Consider the following 21132-nt stretch of genomic DNA (forward strand, 5'->3'; position numbering starts at 1 on the left):
ACTTGCATGCGTCATCGGAGTAACCTTTTCGTGTGTTCGTGCGTGGCTCCAAGTGTTACACATTTGCATTTGACGTGTTTCCAAATCCGTACAGTTTTTCGCCCCTTCCGCAAACAGTGTGCAAAAAATAGTTTGGCTTTTAGTTATGAAAATGGCGCAGTTTTTCTTTTGGCAGTTTGTTGCGTGGCTTTTCCAGACGCTGCTTATAATTGCTCCATTAAAATTTGTATATGGCTAAAGTTTATTCCGTGACTCGTGTCCCGCTGCCTTTGCAGCCAGTAATTAGAATGTCAGAAAAGTTGCCATAGTTGGGTGCTATTTTTGGCCCACTTAGCGCTATAAGGTTGGACGTATCGTGGTCTAAATAAATGTGGACCAATCAAGGTGGCCGCTCGCTAGCATATTGATGGATCGTGCGGTTGGGGCCCACAATCAGCATCGTCTGGCTTTCACTTTCGCCTTATCCCTCCCATCGCTCTTCGCTGTCCTGTAATTGGCAAAGATTGAATGACCCAAAGCCGACCCTCCGCATCATTTGTTAGATGACTCATGCAAAACTTCGACCCATTCTGGCCATTCTGCCTGTCCCTTCTTGGCCCATGCCAGCCCATCTGCTCCATCAGTTGGCAAAGGTCAGCAAAGGTTAGGCGGGTTGGGGCCTAATGGAGTTTTATTTTTAAGCCGTGCCTAAGAGCATGCTGTAAAGCTCTGCCGGCTTTTTGTTTGTGCGTTTTAGGAGGAAATTTAATATCATCGCTCTGCGTCCTGCATTGCACACTAAAAGGTTTCCACGACGCTTTTAATTACACTTTAAACAATAGCTGCACGCAGTCAGCCCTCGCTACACCTCCTGCCTTTGCCTTCACCAGGGGCAACCCCTTTGCTTTTCTTTCGCTTTTCCCACTCTGGGAAATTGCGAACGTTTGCGATTCGCGCTTGATTAAATTCTAATTATAAAGCGTGCGTATTTCGGTTGGATCCCTCCTTCTTCCGCTCGGACTTCGCCCTCATCCCTCAGCCCGTTTTCGGTTTTCTTTCTTGTGCTGGTTGTTTACCATTTTCCTTGATTTTTACGACTTTTTAATGATTTTCACTGCCAGTCACTCATTTCGCCACCATCGCGTGCCCTGCGTTCGCTTTTCGTAGCTTTCACCAATTTTCTTTGACTTTTGCGTTTTGTGTTTCGACAGTTTTACTCGCACTGGATTGCTTTTTGGGTTTGGTTTGGTTCGGTTCGGTAATTTGCTAGCTCCCTCCCAAAATCCCTTGCCCCACGGTGTCCCTTCCTGTTCTTGCCCCTGCCGCTCCTGATTTTGTTTACTGCTAATGCGACTTTTAACGCTGATTAATGTTTTCTTTTTTACAGTTTGCTTTTCCATTTTCCACTCCCATTGGGCTGGGTTTACTACCTGTCCCATTTATTCGGGCGTCCAGTTCTTCGTTCATTAAATTCATTTAAAACGTCCATTGCGACCACAAATAACATTGGCAGTCAAACAATTTGGCCGGGAGGCAAACAAATTGTTTGTTTGGCTGTCACATGTCAATAAAATTAACACTTTAACGAGAGACAGAGTACACAAGAAATATGCATATTTTACACAATTCACAATCCAGACCCGAGAAGAAATCTTGTTCTTTTTTGTGGTTGTTTAATTAAAGCGACAACATATCAAGGACTTAGCCTGGCAGACAATAATTTCCTTGACAGCTGCAAAATGCTGAATTTCCCAAGCCAAATTGAAATTTATACAGGAGACACACGGAATAGAGGGAGATCTACGGGGAATGGAAATGGAGAGTTTCGGCTTTTATGCAAAATGCAAACACAAAAACATCGGAATGCAAATTGTATTAAGTGCTCTGTATGTTGGCAGAAGAGGGAGACAGACAGATGGAGAGAACGAGACAGAGTGAGAGGTGGGCGGGGCGGGGAGAACTTTCTAGGTGAGGTCAAATCATTTGCTAGTGAATTCAAAGCTGCAACGGCAAAAAGTCAGTTTTTAATTGATTATCAACATTGAAATATTCATTCTGCCATGAATAGAAGAATTGAAAAACTGAAAAAGTTTAAATTCGATTTCCATTATTTGTGGGCAACCGACATTAATGGGGAAAGTGCCTAAAAGTGTGTTTTGCAATTTTTCGCCTCATTTCCGAGCTGTTTTTATCGTGCTAATTTATTGAGCCGATTATAGGGCAGCCACTGATTCAAAGCAGCGGGAGCGTCGAAGCGGGGGAGTAATTATTATATTTTCCATAATTTTAATTAGTTGATAGTGCAAAAATAATCAAATTGCATTATCTGCGGCACGCTTTTCGTGCTGGCTTGTTTTGTTAAAGCGAAATGGGCATTTTAAAGCCTTTTGTCCATGTGAAATGCCTCGGGGAAGCATAAAAACAGAGATAAACGCAGTGTGTGTACATAAATGATATATGAAATGTGCATAGAAACTAGGTAAGTAGATAGGCACAGCCACATACGGTGCACTCGTGGCTTTAATTGATGGCCAGTTTTCGACTTAATGCATTTTCCAAACATATATTAATCAATTTTTGGATTATTTATTATCCTTGATTTGTCCGAAGCGGGAAAGAAAAAGCCCACAGCGATATCTCTACACAGAACACTTTTGTTGGTTGAATCAAAACATTACGATACCTTGTATTTGTTTGTTGCCAACTGAATTAACCGCAAACATTGTACTTTTACTTATTTACCCTCCTGCCACGCCACTGCCCACAAGTTAAACACTAAAAAATTAAGACTGTACTTTGCAAATACTTGCCTACTAAAAGACTAGAACAACCACATACATTACCTTTAATGTTAATTTTCAATTAAATTAAATAATAACTATTGGTTTGTACTGGTTGGTTTTACAAAGAAATTTTGTATCGTGTAGAATTGCTTTTTAAGTAGATAAATTCCAAAGACTGTGCTCATCATTGCAAATTGATTTGTGCAGAGTGTGAATATGCTTAGGATGTGTTCTTTGGCATTTGGGCCAACACACCTGGAAGTATGCAATCACATAATGCACATGATGCCAAAAGTCTATTGTCAACAAACACATTCTCATTGCAGTCAGACTCCTTTGGCGTGAGTCAAACCCCAAAGTATGTGCTTGCAGCTCCCAAATGTTTGGCATGAGCTTAGACTGTTCATGGATCGAGGGGAAAGTGCTGCAGAGAGTCATGACCATTAGAATTGCATGAGCAGACTGTTGGCCAAGGCAATAAAATATGAGTTTATGGCCTATTTGCATGGCTTTCTGGGCCAAAATCAAGAGCGGACAACGCAACAATCGTAGGATTTTTACTTGATAGAGTCGAGACTCACCAGCAAAGCCTACTAAAGTCATGAAACTTGGAGCTTACGGCCTATATACCCTCTACTAATGCATTGACTGTTCATACTTCCAAAATATGCTTATAAACTCAACAAGATCCCTTTATACTCCTTTCAATATGCATGGGAAAATGTTTTTGCATTCACTTTATATAGCTTGTATAAAAAGTTGGAAGCGAAGGCATAGTCTAACCCAGCCGCATTTCGGTTCTGTTTCATTGGCAAAGCGTTTGCGGTCTTAACTTGGTTATGGCTATGGGTATTTTCGGGGACAGAGCGTTTTATGCAGAAGCATGCTCTTAATGCATTGGAGAAGATCTGACTCTGAGAGTGCCTTCAGAGATGTCTAAGGGAAATAGGCCAAAGTTTATGGCTTGCCTGAGGGCGCCTCACTGCCATATTGAATGCAGACGCACAATTTCTAATTGTCTAACTCAATTTAGGGCCCGGCAAACTCTGCGTAAACAACCTCCAACCCAACCCCTGCCCGTACTGCTTCAAGTTTAGTGTCAAATGGGTAAATTTGATTACGATTCTTAGTTGGGTTATGGTAATCGAGTTGGAAATACTTCAAAGTTTCGATAATAACGATGATGGCCCTGTCGCTACGATGCCACGCAATTGCCAGCCGCCCCATCGAAAGGCTTTCAGTTTGAAACAGTCGAAATAATAAATGAATAGCCCGACTTGAGAGCTGAGGCTGCTAATAGCGCGCAAAAGTATGCCATGAAATATGCATAAAATCACTTGCAAATGCGCTAGCGAGCGACGTGGCGTGGGCGGCTGGCTGAATCGTTTCAGTTTTGTTGCCGTTCCCGTTGCCGCTGCAGCTGCATTTTGGCAAACGAGCTGCCAAATCAAAAATCGTTGAGCGTGTGAAGTGTCAGTTGGTGGGAGCGGGACGCAGGAAGCAGGCCGAGAGCGGGGAAATGCACATTAGACAGCCATGGCAGTCGACGTTTTGGGGAAATTGCCTGGAAGGAAGTTCGGAGTGGCAACTGCGCTGGTCTTGAATGGATACTACCCCAACGCAACGGTTCCAACGGGCTCACAAATACAAAAAATGCAGCCCATAAATGCTGAATGCTCGAAATGCTTGTGTGTGCGGGCTCCATTTAATTGGCCTGAAGCCTCAAATTATGCAATAGTTGCAGTTCAAATTGACCGCAAACAAACCAGCAATAATTTTGAAATCATTTTTGTGCGCCATAATTTATGCAGCAATTCAATCTAAATTAAACATCAAACAAAGCCAAAAGGCCACTCCCCTCTCCCAACTCGACGCCTTGCGTGTCTGGTGGGGCGTGCAATGTGCAATGCTCATTGCGACACATTCGCACCTGCAATTAGCTCAATGAACCTGCCACAGCCCCTCGACAACAGGCCGCGCTGTCAGTCATTGCAGGCGGCAGCTGTCCAAAATGTAATATTTAACGCCATTTTATGCAAATTGAAATTATGTTAATGGGCAGCCAACCAGCAATTGATGATGACGTCTGCATGGCCATGGCTGCAAAAACTCCGATGATGACCAACGGGGCAGCTCGGTGCATCGTTTCGAGTGCCGGCTATCGCTTAAAGCATTTTGCATGTTTATTCCTCGATGTAAACCTTCATTTCGCACTGCTTCTGTCGTCGTCTTCGCCCATTAATGGCAACGGGTGGATGTGGATGTGAATGTGAATGCTTGACAAGTCTGCATGGCTCATTTGCATTTTAATAATAATAATCACAGTAATGCACAATAGCTGGAGCAGTGGCGGCAAGAGCGACGATAACAATAAGCACATGAAATCACACAGTCATCACAGGAGGAGAAGCGATAAGCTGTCGGAGCTGCAGTTCATCAAGTTCCATTCCAGTTCTCGGATCCCACAATGGCACGTTCCGATCCGTCTCCTTCGATGGCAGCGCCAGCATGTGCAGCGTTTACATCTTCCTTTCCACCCAGACCCACCCACCCAACTACACGGCCCCCAGCCCGCCGTGCTCCTGTTTGTTGTCGTTAACGTTTTGTTTATATTTGCTTAAATGTGCGGCGCACACTCATAATTAGTATGCATGTGTGCATCTGGGGGATGCGTATTTGTGCATGTGTCTGTGCCAACAGCGTGTGTGCGCTGCCGTTGCAATTTGCTTTTGTTTGGTTTAAAAAGCGCGTTAAATTTGATCATTGTAGCCGGCGGCTTTGTTTGCGCTCTCATTTGCCGCTGAAAGTGTGAACCAGTAAAGGCTCCGTCTAACGCACAACGGCGATTCCTCATTATCTCACCCCCATAAACCCCTCTATCTGCCCCGATATTCAATATTTCGCACTCACCCGAGGGGACAGAGTCATAAAATTGCGTATACGTACCTAAAAAGAGAACAAGAAAAGGTTGTTAATTTAGTAAGCAAGCCAGCAGGATGGAGCGGAAGTGAGATACGTTTGGGAAAAGGTTCGGGATACTTCCAGTGACAACGCCTAAGTGGGGCTTAAAAATTCAATAAAAAATCACTTAACATTCCATAAGAAGCTTTCAACGTTTCACATATCCGCACACACACTCACACACTTACTGAGTCGAGTTTTGGGCAACGGCTTAGGGAGAAAGCAGCGGAGAAAGTGGAGGACACGCCGAGAGGGAGAGTGGCCTCAAAAGTGCCGTCAATTCCTGCACACTGGGAAGGAAAATGGCAAAAACTGCAGGAAACTAAAGCAATTTCAAATTGAAAACTGCTGCAAATTAATCAAATGCCTTTGCAGCCCGAAAAGGCCAGCGGGATGGGGTCATAGGGAGAGCGACGGGAGAAAAACGGTCAAAAGACAAGACTTGCAAACAAACACGATAAAGTCAGTCAGTCGCAAAGACAGAGGCGAACGATAAAAGCCAAAGCCAGAGGCAAGCGACCCTTTTCGAACCCAACCCTTCAACCACCACACACTAGGGGTATATACTTATATATCGTAACGCATTAAATCGATAACACGATTTTTCAGCACGCACACAGCGCCGTCGAACCCGGACTGAAATCCAAAACAACTGGCTGACTGTGAGTTAAATTGTCAGTTTCATTACGTGGCAGCTTTCCTCATGCCTGCTGCTTCCTCCTCCGGAATGTTCCTTGCTTTTTTAAAGCCAAATCACTACGTCTGCGCGTGAGTCTACCCCGACACCGTCCCCATCCCCGTAGCCCGCTCGCAAGGCGACAAGCGATTTTTCAAGTTGCCGCTTCATCGTTCTCCGGAGTTGCTGCTGCTGCTGTTGCTCCTCTGGTTTTTTGTTTGGTTCTGCGGTTTCTGGGCGCCAAGCAAACTCAATTTTCGGCAAGGGGCAGAAACGCATCGAGAGCGGAGACGCGAAGCCCTTGGGACTCCTCGAGTTCTGCGTTCTCCAGAACTTAAGGACCTCGACGCTGGTGAGTTCAACAAACATTTAACTGATTGCCTGGGCGTGTGTTCGTGCCCAGCCCTGCCTGATTTTTTGATTTGCAATACACCTGGGAGCGAGACAGCCCTTGGCCACGAAAATGTTTAGCTTATTTGTTAGCGCTGGAAAATAAATTGTCTGTGCGTGCGGTAATTGTAAATTACGTACGGACAGGCACGGCTCCTTGGCAAGTGTCAGTGGAGCAGTCGATGTTATTGACACCTCTCCAACGTACGGGTATGCCATGAATTTTTGATCAAAACTATGAGCTTGGGGGTGGCGCACTAAACTAGGCTTTTGATTGCAGGTCCCCGTCCAATCCGATCCATGCCAATCCAATCCCGCCCCAACCAATTCAATCAGGGGGCCCACAACCCTCAGAGTAATCCACTTTGGGCGCCCGAAAGTATGCAACAATCTCTTTTAAACTTCCTGCTGACACAAATCAGCCCACGGCCATAACTCAAACTATCTCCACCTCCGCTCGGCAGAATCAATAACCATAAACAGAAATTCCTTATGCTCACGTGGAGGAGCCGCATAAAAAGTATGCCACATGCTCGGGGAAATCACTAAATTCAGCCCGAGGCAACGAGTACCTCATCATTTATGTGTGGCAGGGGCAAGAAAAGGCAAGCCCGAAAACCGTGCAATGCCCACGTTGATAACTGAGAGTGCTTATCACGCCCACTTCTCCCCTATTCCTCTACCCCTCCACTCCCCTGCACTCGATCCGGCCGACGACTGCATGTGACATTTGCATGCTTACTTAAACAGCAAAAAGCAGCCTCTACGACAGCCACGTCGAGCTTGGCACGTCTGCGTCAACTATGCTTTACATTTCGGCCAGACCCGGTCGGTCTCAGTCTGAGCCATAGACTGAGTCTGGGCCTGGCCAGGCCCGCTGGTGTTGTCAGTAGGCAGTCGCAATCCTGTCGACGTCACATCAGCACACGTGTGTAGTAAAAATCAGACGTGTGGGCGCTGCTCGAGGAGCGCAGGACCGGCAAAGTCGAGGCGCTCTAGTTGCCGCAGTCGGGCCCAGCCGAGACTTGCCTCCATCTCCATGTACTTTGATTGCTTGCACGTTACCCGTACAATTTTCGGTATGATGGCGGCAACATTTCATGATTTCTTGTACGTGTTTCTGCCTGAAAGCACGCGTCCTTTCCTCTGCCACTCTCCACCCTGTCCCGCCTCCCAGATCTATTCCGGCTCATGGGTTCCGGAGTAATGTATGCAAGCACTTTTTGTATATGACGCCGTTGCGCTCTGGGTCGTCGGCGTGTTTGTTTGCCTGGTGACTGATGATGGCTTGGCTGGTTTTGCTCAGCTCCCACTTCTACTCCAGCAGCCACCGCCATTTCTGCAGCTCGATTGTAGCGGCAGCGAATCGAGAGTTTGTCCTGCTAATAAATCAATGACGCCATTCCGAGACTCCAAAGTAGGCGATGATTTATGTCTGGCTAAAGGGTTTCCACGATTTCTGGTCCTAATTGAGTTGCCCTTGATGGATCAGTCATTTCTAGAGTGCCGCTTTCTCAGTTCAAAGTAAGGCCCGTATCAGAACGTTTCACAAATTTCACGTTGCCCTTTCTCTGCCCTAACTTTCTTTTGTATAAATATAGTTATTAAAATCGTTTGTACTTTTGATAATGGAAAACAGTGAGCTCACTGTACCATCCGAAGACTCGCACTGGTCGCTGCGGTTCGTGGACATTTGGAAGCCCTTTCCGCAGCAGATTGTGGCCAATGCCACCTATAAGGTCATCCGCTTTTTCTATCCTCCCTTCGCCCTGGAAGCAGTCGATGTCACCCACGTGGTCAGCGATCCCGAGCTGAACGGCTTTAACGTGGGACTGTTTCTCGGCTGCCCCTTGATGCTGGGCTGCATCGCCTATGCGGTGTACAAATATCTGCTGAAAGTGGTGAGTTTGGGGCCATGGCTGGAGCTACATCCTCTTACCGGAGACCATTCTCTCACAGGAACGCAAGGTTCGAAAGCCGCCAGCACGACTGAACGAACTTGAGGAGACCATGACTGCTAAGTACGGCCCAGAGTACAAGCAGGGAATCTGGGAGCGAAAGGACATTCCTGACCCCCTCCTGGAAAGACACACCCCGACCGAACCGTCTGCCCAGTGCAATCTGGAGGCTCATTGGCTGCCCGAGTCCATCGATAACTTTATCAACGTCGACACTTCCAAGAAGAGTAGCAAGACAAACGTCACCTTCAACGAGGAGGTCAATTGCCGCCTGTTCGACGGTAGCACTCAGATGGATCTCGGCACGGATAAGCAGACGGATCTGGTCGAGCAGATCAAAAACACGATCAGAGAACGTTCCGGCTCGAAAGCCAAGACCGAGAAGTCAGCACACCGGACGTAGGGAAGTGTCTTCATTCGGGACTTATTCATCGTCTTTAATCTAGTCTGAACCACCTTTTTTGTATCCGCTTAACGAAAAATCGATTTAAGATCCTTCAACTTCGTTTAATGATTGGGCCCTTTTTTGCCAACTTGGAAAGTGTCAGCTTTCGGCTTCCTCAGTTGGTGCAATAAAATGAAGTGATTTTCCGGTTTTATTTTTGGCGCAAACACACAAGCCCGCAGAGGGAATGGGAAGACATTGCACACGGGATTAGGGCGGGGTTTTGGAGCGAGGACTTGGGTAATCATTTGGCAGCGCATGTGTCGGATTATTTTGTTGGTTTGCGTTTTATTTAAATTTGCTTCTTTCGGGTGCCTTTTTGCTCGTGCGGTGGTGGTTTGTCGCCCGAAATCTGACAGCAGCTGAAAAGCAAGCTAAGCTTTTCCCACTTTCTTTTTGGTTTGGCTCTGAAAACAAATTAATGATTTGCCATCAAGCAAATAAATCAAAAGCTTCAAAGCAGATCTCTGGCTTAGTTCAATGGTGTGGGATTCTGTGGCTGGCTGCGATTAAAGGCCCTTTCATCTCGCCTGCTCCACTTTAAAGTGAGGCTCCGATTCATAGTTTTATTTTGCAGCTATTTCCACTCAACTAACCGCATGCATTGATGATATATCCCCGACCGTTTGACACCCCTTCCCATTGACACGACATAAATAACCGTGTGAGGCTGTTATAATTTATAATCCTTGCTGTGGGCGGCCCAGCGACGACAACAGAAACAACAAGAGCAGAAATAACATTGGGCTGCCACGGGGAGTGCAAATATTTTTGCTTTTTCTTCTCCATCTCTGTGATCCGGGCTCCTCTTTCTTTTTTGTCGTATTTTATTTATTCGAAACCTGCCCAGGCGGAATCTCTCCGGCTCAGTCAGCCTCACCCAGGTTGGCAGCACAAATATTTTGTTGGTTCCCTTCTATACAGCCCCACCTACAGCCCAACCCACCCACTGCTCCACGCCCTCTCGCCTGCATTTAGTTTGTGTGTGTGTTGCTTTTTCTACGGTAAAATGAGGTCAAAAGTTTATTGGCTAACAAATGTGTGCGAAAGTAGGCGGGGTGTTGTTTTAGCAGGCATTAATGTCAGACGCAATCGAGACTGCACAGTTTTGGGCACAGCTTTAATGGCAATAAACAAATTGCATGCACTTAGCTACAGGCCTCCCATCGAAATGGGAAAGATTAGGCCAATCGAAATGGGGTTTAAATGCAGCACACTCGGTGGCCGACCGCAAATACGAATCAGCCTTCATAGCTGCGCTCCAATGCTAATTACAAAACAATCAGCCAACTAATAAATTTAAAATAAATTATGAAAGAACAAAATTAGGTAATGCAATGCATTGGAATGGCAGCATAAACAAAAAAATAAGCAAATTAAGCCAACAAAACTGAAACTGCCAGATGCATTAAAATGTTAGCTATTTAAATTATGTTTTTAAAAGAACAGCAGAGTATAGCTGGTAACTATTTTAATTATTTAGAGTAAATCGCTTAACATGTTTGTCGGATGCACTCTCTTTCTGAAATTGACCTGGACTTTTTTGGTGAGCTGATATGTAAAAGCTGGTAAGTATTGTATTTTCCATTTAAACTCATCTGAACATCAATCAATGTAACGAAGAACGAGCCGATGGATTCGAGTTTGTTTTGATCAACCCTAGGTGAACTTATCCTCCCCCAGACGCCCTAAGTTTATTCCCCATAAAAGCATTTGGTTCAATGTTTAATGAGGGCGGACTGAATAATAGAGAAGGCCTACCTTTGTATTTACCACCGCCCCCGCTGGGAAAACAACCCCTTCCCGGAACAAACTGCCAACGCAATGATTATGACAGCTCCTTTGCCAACTCTGCTCCTGTCAGTTCGCACTGGTCTTGCCCACAGTTCTGCCAGATTTCCTAGCGGCTTGGGCTTTAATTAAACGGCAATTGTGGTCATCAGTTGTCAGGTTCTCTTGTGCCTAATCAGTTTGTGTGATGAAAGACTAAGCTGGGATTACGGAATGTCTGCCATGCGGGTGCGACATTTGAATAATGAATGTCAACTCGATGCTCGTCTTGCAGGGGAAAAATATAAGCCCGGCCTAAGTCCCAAATGTCACTCAGCTGTCAATTGTAAGCAAATCTGAGGCGCTGAGATTCAGGCGGCGGTGCAAGTGGAGGCCAACTAATTGGGGCGTGGCCAGTTCTGGCCAGCTGACAAACTAACTGACCAACTAACTGACGTAACCGGGCCGGGCAATTGGCCAGCCTGTTGGTTCGTCTGTCCATTCGCCCATTCGTCCAGTTGCCCGACTGTCAGTTTGCTTGTCCTGTGTCTTCTGTGTCTGCTGCTTGACCATAAACTAATGCACCTAATTGCAGTGATTATGTCGTTTGTGATTATCTGAGTGTGCCTCTGTGTCCTTGGCCCCATCGTTCTCGTCTTCGGGCGAGTCCTGTGCCTGCCTGCACACGTTGCATACAATTAGGCGCCGCAAAAGCTAAATCTCGTTTATCAATCACGTGTACCTTGCCATTTGGCGCGACAATATTCGATAATTGGCCAAAGTCATCATCGATAATCCCAGCTGGCTCTGAATTCCGATGATGATTGGGTTATCAAATAACCACAGTTACCCCTGCCCCACACCCGCCCGCTCGGCTTCCAAAACTTTGGCCACCCCTTTTACTGGCTGATTCATCCTCCGGTTGTCGGAAACTTTTTGCTGACAAGTGTGACAAGTTTTAAGGCCCATAACTAAGGCAGCAAAGCAGCCACCCCCAGCTCACCTTGGGTGAACGACTCCTGACTGAAGAGCAGAACTCCCCGACCAAATGCTGCGGTTTCCTGCCACCAGCCTAGGCCCATTACACATGTAGAAGGTAAAGCAATAATAGTAAATTTAAACCCAGCCAGCTGGGCGGAGGGAAAATGGAGACGGAGAGCCTTCACATGACTAGTTAAACTTTTTGCCATTGTAATAGTTCTGCTTGGTTGGTTTCTCTTTCTTTTGAGACAGAAACCGAACCGAACCGAATCCCACAAACCGAAGGTTCCTGGGGGTGGCTGCTTTACATGCTCCTGGTTTCTCTGCTCCTGGCTCGGGTTTCTCTGGTTATGCGCATAATTTATAGAGTGCGACAATATGTTGCCCTCTGTCTGGGTCCCAGAAAACTTTTTCATTCTCGTTCAAGAAAGTAAGATTTCTCTGACCGATACAGTTGCCAAGTTTGAGCGTGTGTGCGGTCCACTTTTGGGGGTCAAGGAGCAGGCAGAAGTCAAGGCTATTACCATAAGGGTATCTGGACGTTGTACGCTGTTCTCTCGCCGTGGACTCTCTTGCTTCTCTGCTCCAACTCGCCCCCAGATTGCGAATTCTCATTGAAGTCAGCTCCCTTTGGAACTGGGGAAAAATAAAACTCTGACACAGCAGTCGCCCCACACGAGTCGCACACTCCTTGGCTGTCGTTTTTTCGGCAAACGTTTAGGGCGATAAAAATGCAGAAACAAAAACATTTGGTTAGTTGCATAAATTTTGTTATATTTGCTACTGCCGCCGGTCCGCTGATAAAACAGCGTCAAAAAAGTGTCGTCGAGGGAGCAACTTAAGTAAAGCTGCGCAGAGCCAAAGCGGGGAGTGCGGACCAGGCAGAGATGTAGCCAGATAGGAAAACGAGTTTGCCGCGTTGCCTAAACAAGCTGCGGGGCAGGCAGCGGCAACGGCAACGGCAACAGCAACAGAAACATTAGCAGCCGCAGGAGCGACAAACAAACGAAAAAAGTTTTAAATACACATTTACGTAGAGCAAAGTTGTTCTCGTTTCCTTCGCATTAAAATTTAAATATTTGTTGCCTTGGCATACTTTTGGCTTGCAGCCGCCCAGCTACCCCAACAGTCGGTGCTGAATCGGGGACCTACAGTTCAATGGCCTCCTCAAGACATTGGGGCGGGAAAGTTCGCCATAAGTTTCTCGCATGCCTCTTAATCCTGCCGCAAATCCCACTCCGCAAAATTACACACACATGCAGCCCTCCCGTTGTATCTCTATTTACAAGTTATGTCCCACGTAAAGGTAAATAAAGTTGCAACAAGCACTGCATCTCGCTCATTGCATGCCACCAAAGTGACGTGCTCTCCCTACTCCGCCCGTCGTGCCCTCCTCAACGCGCGATGGTGGTTGCCGTACAAATCCCAAAACCATTTCACTAATTGAAATGAATTTTCATACACCAGAAAGAGGAGCAACAGCAGTAGCAGTAGCAGCAGCAGCAGGATGTGGGGCAACTTGGGCCCACATGCATGTGCGGGTGTGTGAGTGGCAGACACTTTCGTGTCGCAGCACAAACTTGCAATGACCTCGGGCAACAACAAGAGCGTTGCAGCCCAATATGGGAAATATACTCAAAAGGCAGCCGAGCTGCATGGCACGTCACAAGATCCTACGTCCCACACAGTTGAATGACTTATCATCCGGGTGGGAGCGGAAGACTTAAGACTCCAAAACATCCCAGGCAAAGCTGTCGAATGAAATATGAATTTGGAATAGTCTTGGGTATATATAATTTATCAGTATTTTACTTTTGTGCAACTGACTCTCACTAACGTTCTAAAAATATTCCAATTAAAAATTCATATGGAGTAATTCTGCTGCTGCTGGGATTTCAATGCGGATTGGAATGGTGGCGGAGGAAAGGCAACGAACAACCGATTCCCAAAAGGATTGAACCACTCGACGTGTCTCAAGATGCTGACGGAGAAAGTAAACGGGCGGAGAAATCGCAGCGTCTTTTTATTTAAATAATTATGCAATATCCCCCGTCCTGTGGAATTTTCAAGTTCATAATTATGCGATGGCTGGCTGCATTCCCCGAGCCGCTCTTTCCCTCTCACCCTTCCTCTTGCTCTTCCATTTTTAATTTATTTTGAATAAGCAGAAAAGGCACAAAAGACGTTGCCCAGACACTGTCGGCATTTCCCACAACGGAAGTCACTCCCCACAGCTGCTGATGCTGCCGCTTGTTTACATTCTGTGCGGCAGACCAGGCGCTCCAGCGTGCAGCTTGCAGCTCCGTTGCGTATACGTAATGCCGAGTAATGTGCGCACTCCTAGTGACGGGGGCCTATTGAAAGGCGTCGAGCGTGGCATGTAGATGCAAAACGGCGACAAAGCGAGTCTGCAGGGAGCCCGTTCCACTGGCCCTCTCTTCTGTGTGGCAGGCTATTCTAAGCCATTTGCTTGGCATTTTTGTTTTGTGCAGCCGGGTAACATTATTTTAATTAACATATTTATATGGGGCGGGGGATAATCAGCAACAAAAGCCAAGTCACTCTCCACATACGGTTCGTGTGCATTGCAATTTTAATTATACACACACATAGATGCAACAACGGCAAATCTTATGGCACAAGCAATGCAATGTTGCCATCTGAAAATCATTAAAAAATGTTTGCGAAGGGCGAAATCATTAAAAACATATAAATTATGCAGACACCCCAACCATGCACATGCCTGCCTCATAATTATGCAGCATATAAATGCCACCAGCAAGGACAGCTGCAAAGGATGCTGGAACGAAGGCAAACATTGTTTTGTTAATGTTCTGCATGACTTCGCTGCATATTTTCGTGGGGAGGCCATGCCAGGACGAAAAGGATTCAAAGGAAATCGGGGCTGGGCCAAGTAATTTCTTATGCGCACCTGAAAGTATGCTTTAAGAAATTCAGAAGCCCAGACAGGCAAAAACTTATCCTTACTCCTGCGCCTAATTAAGTCGACTAAGAAATAAAGTGCAGGTTCTTTTACCCAACATCGTCCCGAGTACACGGGAATTTGAGATATTTTGGCCGAAGAGCAGAGCTTTGGGTAGGCTCCACTCGGGTCGTTCGGTTCAATCGCACTCAATATCAATAAATCCCGCAACAATCTGCATTCAAAAATCAAAGGATACACACATGCCCAGAGCGGGGGAAACAGGAAGACGGCGGGGAGGAGACAGGCCAGACAGGCGAACATAAAATGCCAATTTCTAGTTGCCAAATGGTTATTGCCTGGTCTATAAATGCAGCAACAGCCACAGAAACAGCAGAAAAACAACTGTGGTAGGGGACGGACTTAAATCCACGTACGAGGGCCGAAATGGCCACAGCTCTTACCTATAGCCAAAGTCAAACCCAAAGCCAAAGCCATAGCTACAGCCGTGGCCCAATGCATGTATGCTGATATATGCACACTCACACACTCACTCGCAGGCGATATATATATGTCTGGCAAGTTAAGTGCCAAGCGGAACACGAAGGCAATTTGTAGCGTCACAAAAAATGGCAGCCGAAACGTAGATCGAATGGATATGGGCATGGTTCCGCCTCCATTACCGCCACCACCTGCTTCCCCTCGCGCCGCTGCGCTGCAGATAAAATTAAAATTGTGCGTGAAAACTGCAGGATAAAGGATATGCCACATATCCATTCAACGGGTGCCAAGGAATGGAGCTGCAGAGGGGCTCCGTACTTAGCAGGCATAAAGTATAAATTACTCTGCTGCGCCATAATAAATTTCAGTTTGTGTAAAAACGTTAAATTTATATACACTATACAGTGCACGAAGAGGAGGTGGCAAGGGGTGCTACTGCCACACCGAAATGGGGCAAAAACCCATTATGAATGAATTTAGTAGCAGCAGCAGCAGCAAAAACCAAAACGTGCCGGCCCTCGCTCTATCCATATCTTTTGGCCCCTCACTATGCTGCCTTTATATTTATACAAATTTAAAGCAGTTTCTGGGGTACCCCAAAGCTCAAAGAGAGGGGGTGGAGGTCAGTTGAGGTTTTGGCAAAATGCTCGCAAATTTACGAGTATTTCCATGGCTGGCAGCAGCGATAAACCAGAACCAGAACCAGTCGAAAGCAATAACGACCGGCCAATAGACAGTGAACTAGACTCTCGACGTTCGACTCCTACTCCCGAGCTTCGAGCTTCGAGTCTCGACTCGACTGGACTGGACAGTGCAAAGCTAGCTGAAGGACACACGGGCGGAGACAGGACCTGCGCCGCAGACGCCGGGGGCGTGGTGGGCTTTGGTCTAGGCGCTTGAACTAGGCGCTCGGCTCGGTGCACTCCGCCCGCCCTTCTGGGAGTGTGGAGGCAAGCGGTCAATGACAGCGGAAAGTTTTTCTGCAAACTAGCCTCGAAAGCGATGAAAAATTAAAGCAACAGGAAGGGGAAAGTGGCAGGTAGGCAAGTGGGGAGCAGTGCAGACTGCCGCATCAAAATGCCGCAATGGCCTGTTATTATAATGAAAACGAAGCAGGCAATGGTGGAAACCACACTCGACGAGATGTGGGACTAAAAAGTTTTTAAAGGACAGGCAGCAGACACAGCGGAAGCCGTTTGCTTTTGCATGGCCAATGCTCAGTCGCCGTTTCAAGTGCATGGCATTGTGATTGTAGACGGGGCAAAGGGGACCCCTCTCGGGTCATTAACAATTTAAGGTGTAAAGTAAGGCCCAATCAGGACGCGTTTTATCAAAGCACAGGGGCAGAGGGCGGGACTGGGAAGAGGATCGGGATCGGAACCAGGAGCTTGGTAGGCACCCGAATCACAGCAGCGCAATGCACCTCCCTCCGGTTTCCCTTCAATGTGTCGACTTTTGTTTGGGACGCTTTCCTCCAAATGCTCGTTTTTTACGCGCTGGCTGTGGCAATTTATGCAATTTTTCTGCTGGGATGTGCACATATATTTTTAACTCCTGGCCAAACTTTTGTTTCGTTACCCGATGGGTTTGGGCCTGTGTGCGCTTGTGTTTCTGTTTGTGCGCGTCTGCATCGGTGATTGTACACGCGTGTGTATCCAATCGTGCAGAATGCCCATTTTTATATGTATTTGCATATGGTGCATAAGCATTTTTTCATACCCCGTACAGAAGCTCAGCCAGAAGTTTTAAGCTACATGCAAGGGGGCTATCGTATTACGGACAAAGTTTTCCTGAAAAATAACGTAGGCCAAACGCACCCTCCCCCCTTTTCCCTCTGCCTGATTCATTCATTCATTCGCAAGTTCTGCTCTTCCTCGTTTTTCGGGAGCCAGAAGTCAACAAATAATATTTTCCATAAAAATTGGCACTGGTGGAAAAATTGAAATGAAAATATTCTCAGCTTTGGGGCGGGAAAGAGATGGAGACAGGGAGCGAATGAAGAGGCCGCTGCCAAATGTCATGTATTTGTGTGTGCCGTTTATGTTTATTCATACAGGTCCATGTGTGTGTGAGTTTGCGTGTGTGTGTGTGCGGGGCCACCTGAATCTCAATTTGATATAGAATTTAATCAATATTTGTGTTACGATGACAACGGAGCCCCTGCTGGGCATCCCGCCCCTCTGCTGCATACTTTGCGGCTGGCAGGTTAGAATGTTTATCAATTTATGCATAAATGCAAATAGAATTTCATAAATAGTCATTTAATTGCACTTTGGGCCAGAAAGGGGGGTGGTCGGACGGCCTATAAACGATATGCAAAATGCAAATTGGCGGCCAGAAAGAACACTTAGGCAGTGTCATATGCAAAATCCGTCTGGCGCATTGATGTGCCGAGGAATGTGAATGTGTGCAGTTACCAGGTTAAAGTGCCACAAAATTCGGTCGAAACACTGCATTAAATCCAGGCCACAATCGGCTGGAACCCGAAAGTTATGAAAGCAACAGCAGAAACTAAGCCAAATGCCCAGCTGCGCATTCGCAGAACTTGAACAAATGCTCTGGATAAAAAATGGGACACACACACACAGACGGTGGGGAAAATTATAAGGCACGCAGCAGAATCAAGACAAAGCTTGACATACATACCATAGCAGTGTGAGTGAGCGTGTATATTTGCACAATGCAAAAGGAAAACAAAAGGCGGCATAAAGCAAATACACAGGCAGCAGCAGCAACGGCGGCCCGAAAGTGTGCTACACAAATGTATACGCACGAGACTGGTCGTCCGAAAGAAGTGGGAGGTGGGCGTGGTAGCAGGGAAACAAAGTGCTTTGTTTACTCATTTTCGTTACTTTCTCGCATTTTGTTGATATTTCTGGGCGAGCGACCAAGTGTACGCAGCTCACAGGCCAGCGTAGTGCATCAAGTATCCGCTGCAAAGGCGGTCCGCCGGTCTGCCTGATAAAAGTCCGTTGGTAAGGTTTCAATCAATTAATATATCCGTAAATGCCCTCTCCCTATAGCTAGGACCCGTTCACATCATATCTTCCGACGGCCATTCGCCGCCATGTGCGAGCCGCAGTTGTTTGTCAGTTTTTTCCGGGTTTCTGTTTAGGCCCCTGCGGTCGTTTGGCTTTTTTCGGGTTGTTGGGCTGCCGTTGCCGTTACCATTGCTGCTGCCAACTATTTTCACTCCACTTTCGAATGTTTTTATCCCTAAAGCCTGCTTGCGGATATGCATAGAGCGAAAACACAAACAAAACCAACTCTAACCGAACTGAACTGAGCCCAGAGGAAAAAAGGCCAAGAACATTGTTGGAAAAACAATAAATGGCAAATGTATGGCGGCATTTTAGGCGCATGGCGCATAGGAAACAAAGAGCTGAAAATTTGCAAAATGCTGCGGCCTTTTCCCTTCCGCCAGTTCGATTTTTTTTCTATTTTGCATTTTTATAGCAATATGGCAAATGGAATTTTTGTGCACGATGCGAGCGCTAAACATTTAAATGAGTCAAGTGGCTTTTTGATGGTCGCCCCGGAATGGGAGGTTTGGGTTCGCTGCGGGTTGGATTTGCATATGGCTGGAAAAATTGCTTTGCGGAGGCTTTTAGACAGCCAGCTTTTGGATGGCGGGAGGGCAGTCGAGCGGCACACTTTTCAAATGGGATTTGTATGTAGATGGTAGGGTATGCAGATAGCGATCTGTCGGGCTTTACTCACTTAGATTTCCACTAGGAATGTAAACGTTGCCCGATGGCGTTCGCACCAAACAAGATGGCTCAAAGTCAACGTCATTGGGATTGTTAACGGTTAAACGACCATTTTGCATGCGACTCATTGTCGGATTACGCGGCGGTACATCCGGGGGTGCCGTTGGCGTGACTCCTTCCAGGAGGAAGCCTGAAAAAGGTTGCAAAAATACGGGGAGCATTAGTCAGGCGTGCCACAAAATATTTGCACACGAGTGATGTGCTTAAATCGAGAACTTATTTTTAGCTTAATTGCATTTCAGAGCCGGAGCTTCCTGGAAAAATGGGCGATGACAAATCGCATTTTTTCGTGCTTCTCTCTCTAACGTTTTGCATTCACTGTGTGAATGCCGAAATCATTGCACATTTGACACTAAAAGTATTTCGTGAATTTTTAAACTACAAATGGATTTAATGGAGCCATGGCAAAAAGGCGGGAGGGAACTGCAATCAGTTCGCATTGAAAGCCAGGCACAAAAATCAGGCGAAAGGAACAAAATCGAAATGAAATTATTTAACAGCATAGAAAATTCAATTTGTCCTCTTCGGCAGTCCCTCCTTTTCGGGTGTTTGCTAAACAAACAAGCCCGGGAAACCCGAATACAAATGCGATGAAGCGAGGGGCGGTAGAAATAGATACAAAACTGTAAAAACTGAAAATTACCAGGCAAGAGGCAATTTCCAAATCGAGTAACAAGATATAAATAAAAATAAGGGAAAAACATTCAAATGAAATTCAATTTGCCGCGCTCAAAAATTTCAATGCCGGAGAAGGCGACGATGAGAACGAGGACGACGAAAATCGAGTGCCGAAATGCCTTTGATACTCACCCACACTCAGCCGCAACGAGGGTGTCGGTGTATGTGTGTGCCCCCTTATCCTCTTCACTTCTTGCGCTGTAATAAATTTCAAAAGCATTCGCATTCACTCGCATAGAAAATTTTAAGCTCATTTGTAGGCTTAAAAAGCATTTTGAGCGCGGCGTTGGGGGGATCCGGATTGGGATGGGAGGGGGCGGGGGCGGGGCCGAGCAAACAGGATGCTCGACAAATTCAAACGCCAAAAGCGAAAGAGGACAGAGCAGCGGAAAAAATGCCTAATAAAAAGCGGCAACAAACGGAAGCGCCAACGGCCAAGGAACAAATTTCAAATTTGTTGAGATTTGCCGGGCGCGAAAATCGTATCCGTCCCGTTGTCCTTATTCCGTCCCTCGTCCCACCCCGCCCCACGATATCCTCCTAATCCGCCCTCTAAGGACCCGGTGTGCGTGTGTGAGCTGCCTCTGGCTTAGTTAGTTAGTCCTGGGAGCTCCTTTTTGTAGAGCCTCCTTCGCCCTAATCGCATTGCGCTAGGCCGAGACAATTCCAGTTCCTCCTGCTGCTCTTTTTGCCTCCGCCGTAAGCCGGACCAGAGGGGCAGAAGAATCTGGGCGCACAAGTGGCCACTGGCCTGGCTGTGGGAAATTTAAGCTGCGGAAAATATGACACCAACTTGTCTGCCTCGACGAGATGCTCGGCCTGCTGCCGGGATTGCCGCAGGGCCTGCGCATTATCGTTATAATGAAACGCGCCGCTCCCCCATAGCAACTGCCGGGGAAAAAACAACAAATACAGGGAGGGACGCAGGATTTGGCGCCGACTGCCTGCCAGCAAAGATTATTTCACGCGGTTAAACACAGCAGAAAAGCACCAAAAGTTGCCCCAAAAATGCTCACTCAAAATTGGCAGCAGGAAAGTTGCTCTGCCGGTCATCTGTGATTAAAATTGGGAAGGGAATATTTGTGGACTTTTGTCTTTGCCTTGCGTGTAATTAGATTTCGGATTTGAGGCGCTTATAGTTGAAGCGCAGAAAATGGAAATTGAAAAATGGCCGGACCGGTCCCCGGTGCGTATGAGTGTCGCGATTCAGGAATTTGCCTTTGTCCCGTTCGAAAACTTATCATTAGCCGAAGATATTTGTACTCCTCGACGCTGCATTGCCCTCCAATTAAATCGTCATCAAGCGCAAAAGTTAAG

At 46.6% G+C, this 21132-nt stretch overlaps 2 protein-coding genes across 8 annotated transcripts in view; one reads left to right on the forward strand and one right to left on the reverse strand.

The window, feature by feature from the left end:
• The window catches only part of LOC108041325 (teneurin-m), a 115247-nt gene that overhangs the window by 27924 nt on the left and 66191 nt on the right, over positions 1-21132 (reverse strand). For 5 of the 7 annotated variants that reach the window (XM_044458798.1, XM_017119217.2, XM_044458797.1 and 2 more), the window contains exons 2-3: positions 19088-19267; positions 5673-5708 (exon numbers count right to left, since the gene is read on the reverse strand). In XM_044458798.1, the coding sequence (XP_044314733.1) occupies positions 5673-5708; positions 19088-19267 (216 nt within the window). The remainder of the gene's footprint in view (positions 1-5672; positions 5709-19087; positions 19268-21132) is intronic. The other 2 variants (XM_017119218.2, XM_044458796.1) reach the window with 1 other exon arrangement.
• Positions 8285-9248, forward strand: LOC108041326. The gene is made up of 2 exons (XM_017119219.2): positions 8285-8690; positions 8749-9248. The coding sequence occupies exons 1-2, from the start codon at positions 8418-8420 to the stop codon at positions 9148-9150; spliced, it is 675 nt and encodes a 224-aa protein (XP_016974708.2). The 5' UTR covers positions 8285-8417; the 3' UTR covers positions 9151-9248.

Source organism: Drosophila rhopaloa, unplaced genomic scaffold (genome assembly GCF_018152115.1).
Source record: "Drosophila rhopaloa isolate 14029-0021.01 unplaced genomic scaffold, ASM1815211v1 contig_171, whole genome shotgun sequence".
Taxonomy (NCBI): domain Eukaryota; kingdom Metazoa; phylum Arthropoda; class Insecta; order Diptera; family Drosophilidae; genus Drosophila; species Drosophila rhopaloa.

Bases quoted from the DNA above. Each gene is read 5' to 3' on its own strand.
- LOC108041326 (XM_017119219.2), top strand. From the start codon at position 8,418: ATGGAAAACAGTGAGCTCACTGTACCATCCGAAGACTCGCACTGGTCG. The intron at 8,691-8,748 runs GTGAGTTTGGGG...ATTCTCTCACAG, and splicing joins ACAAATATCTGCTGAAAGTG to GAACGCAAGGTTCGAAAGCC.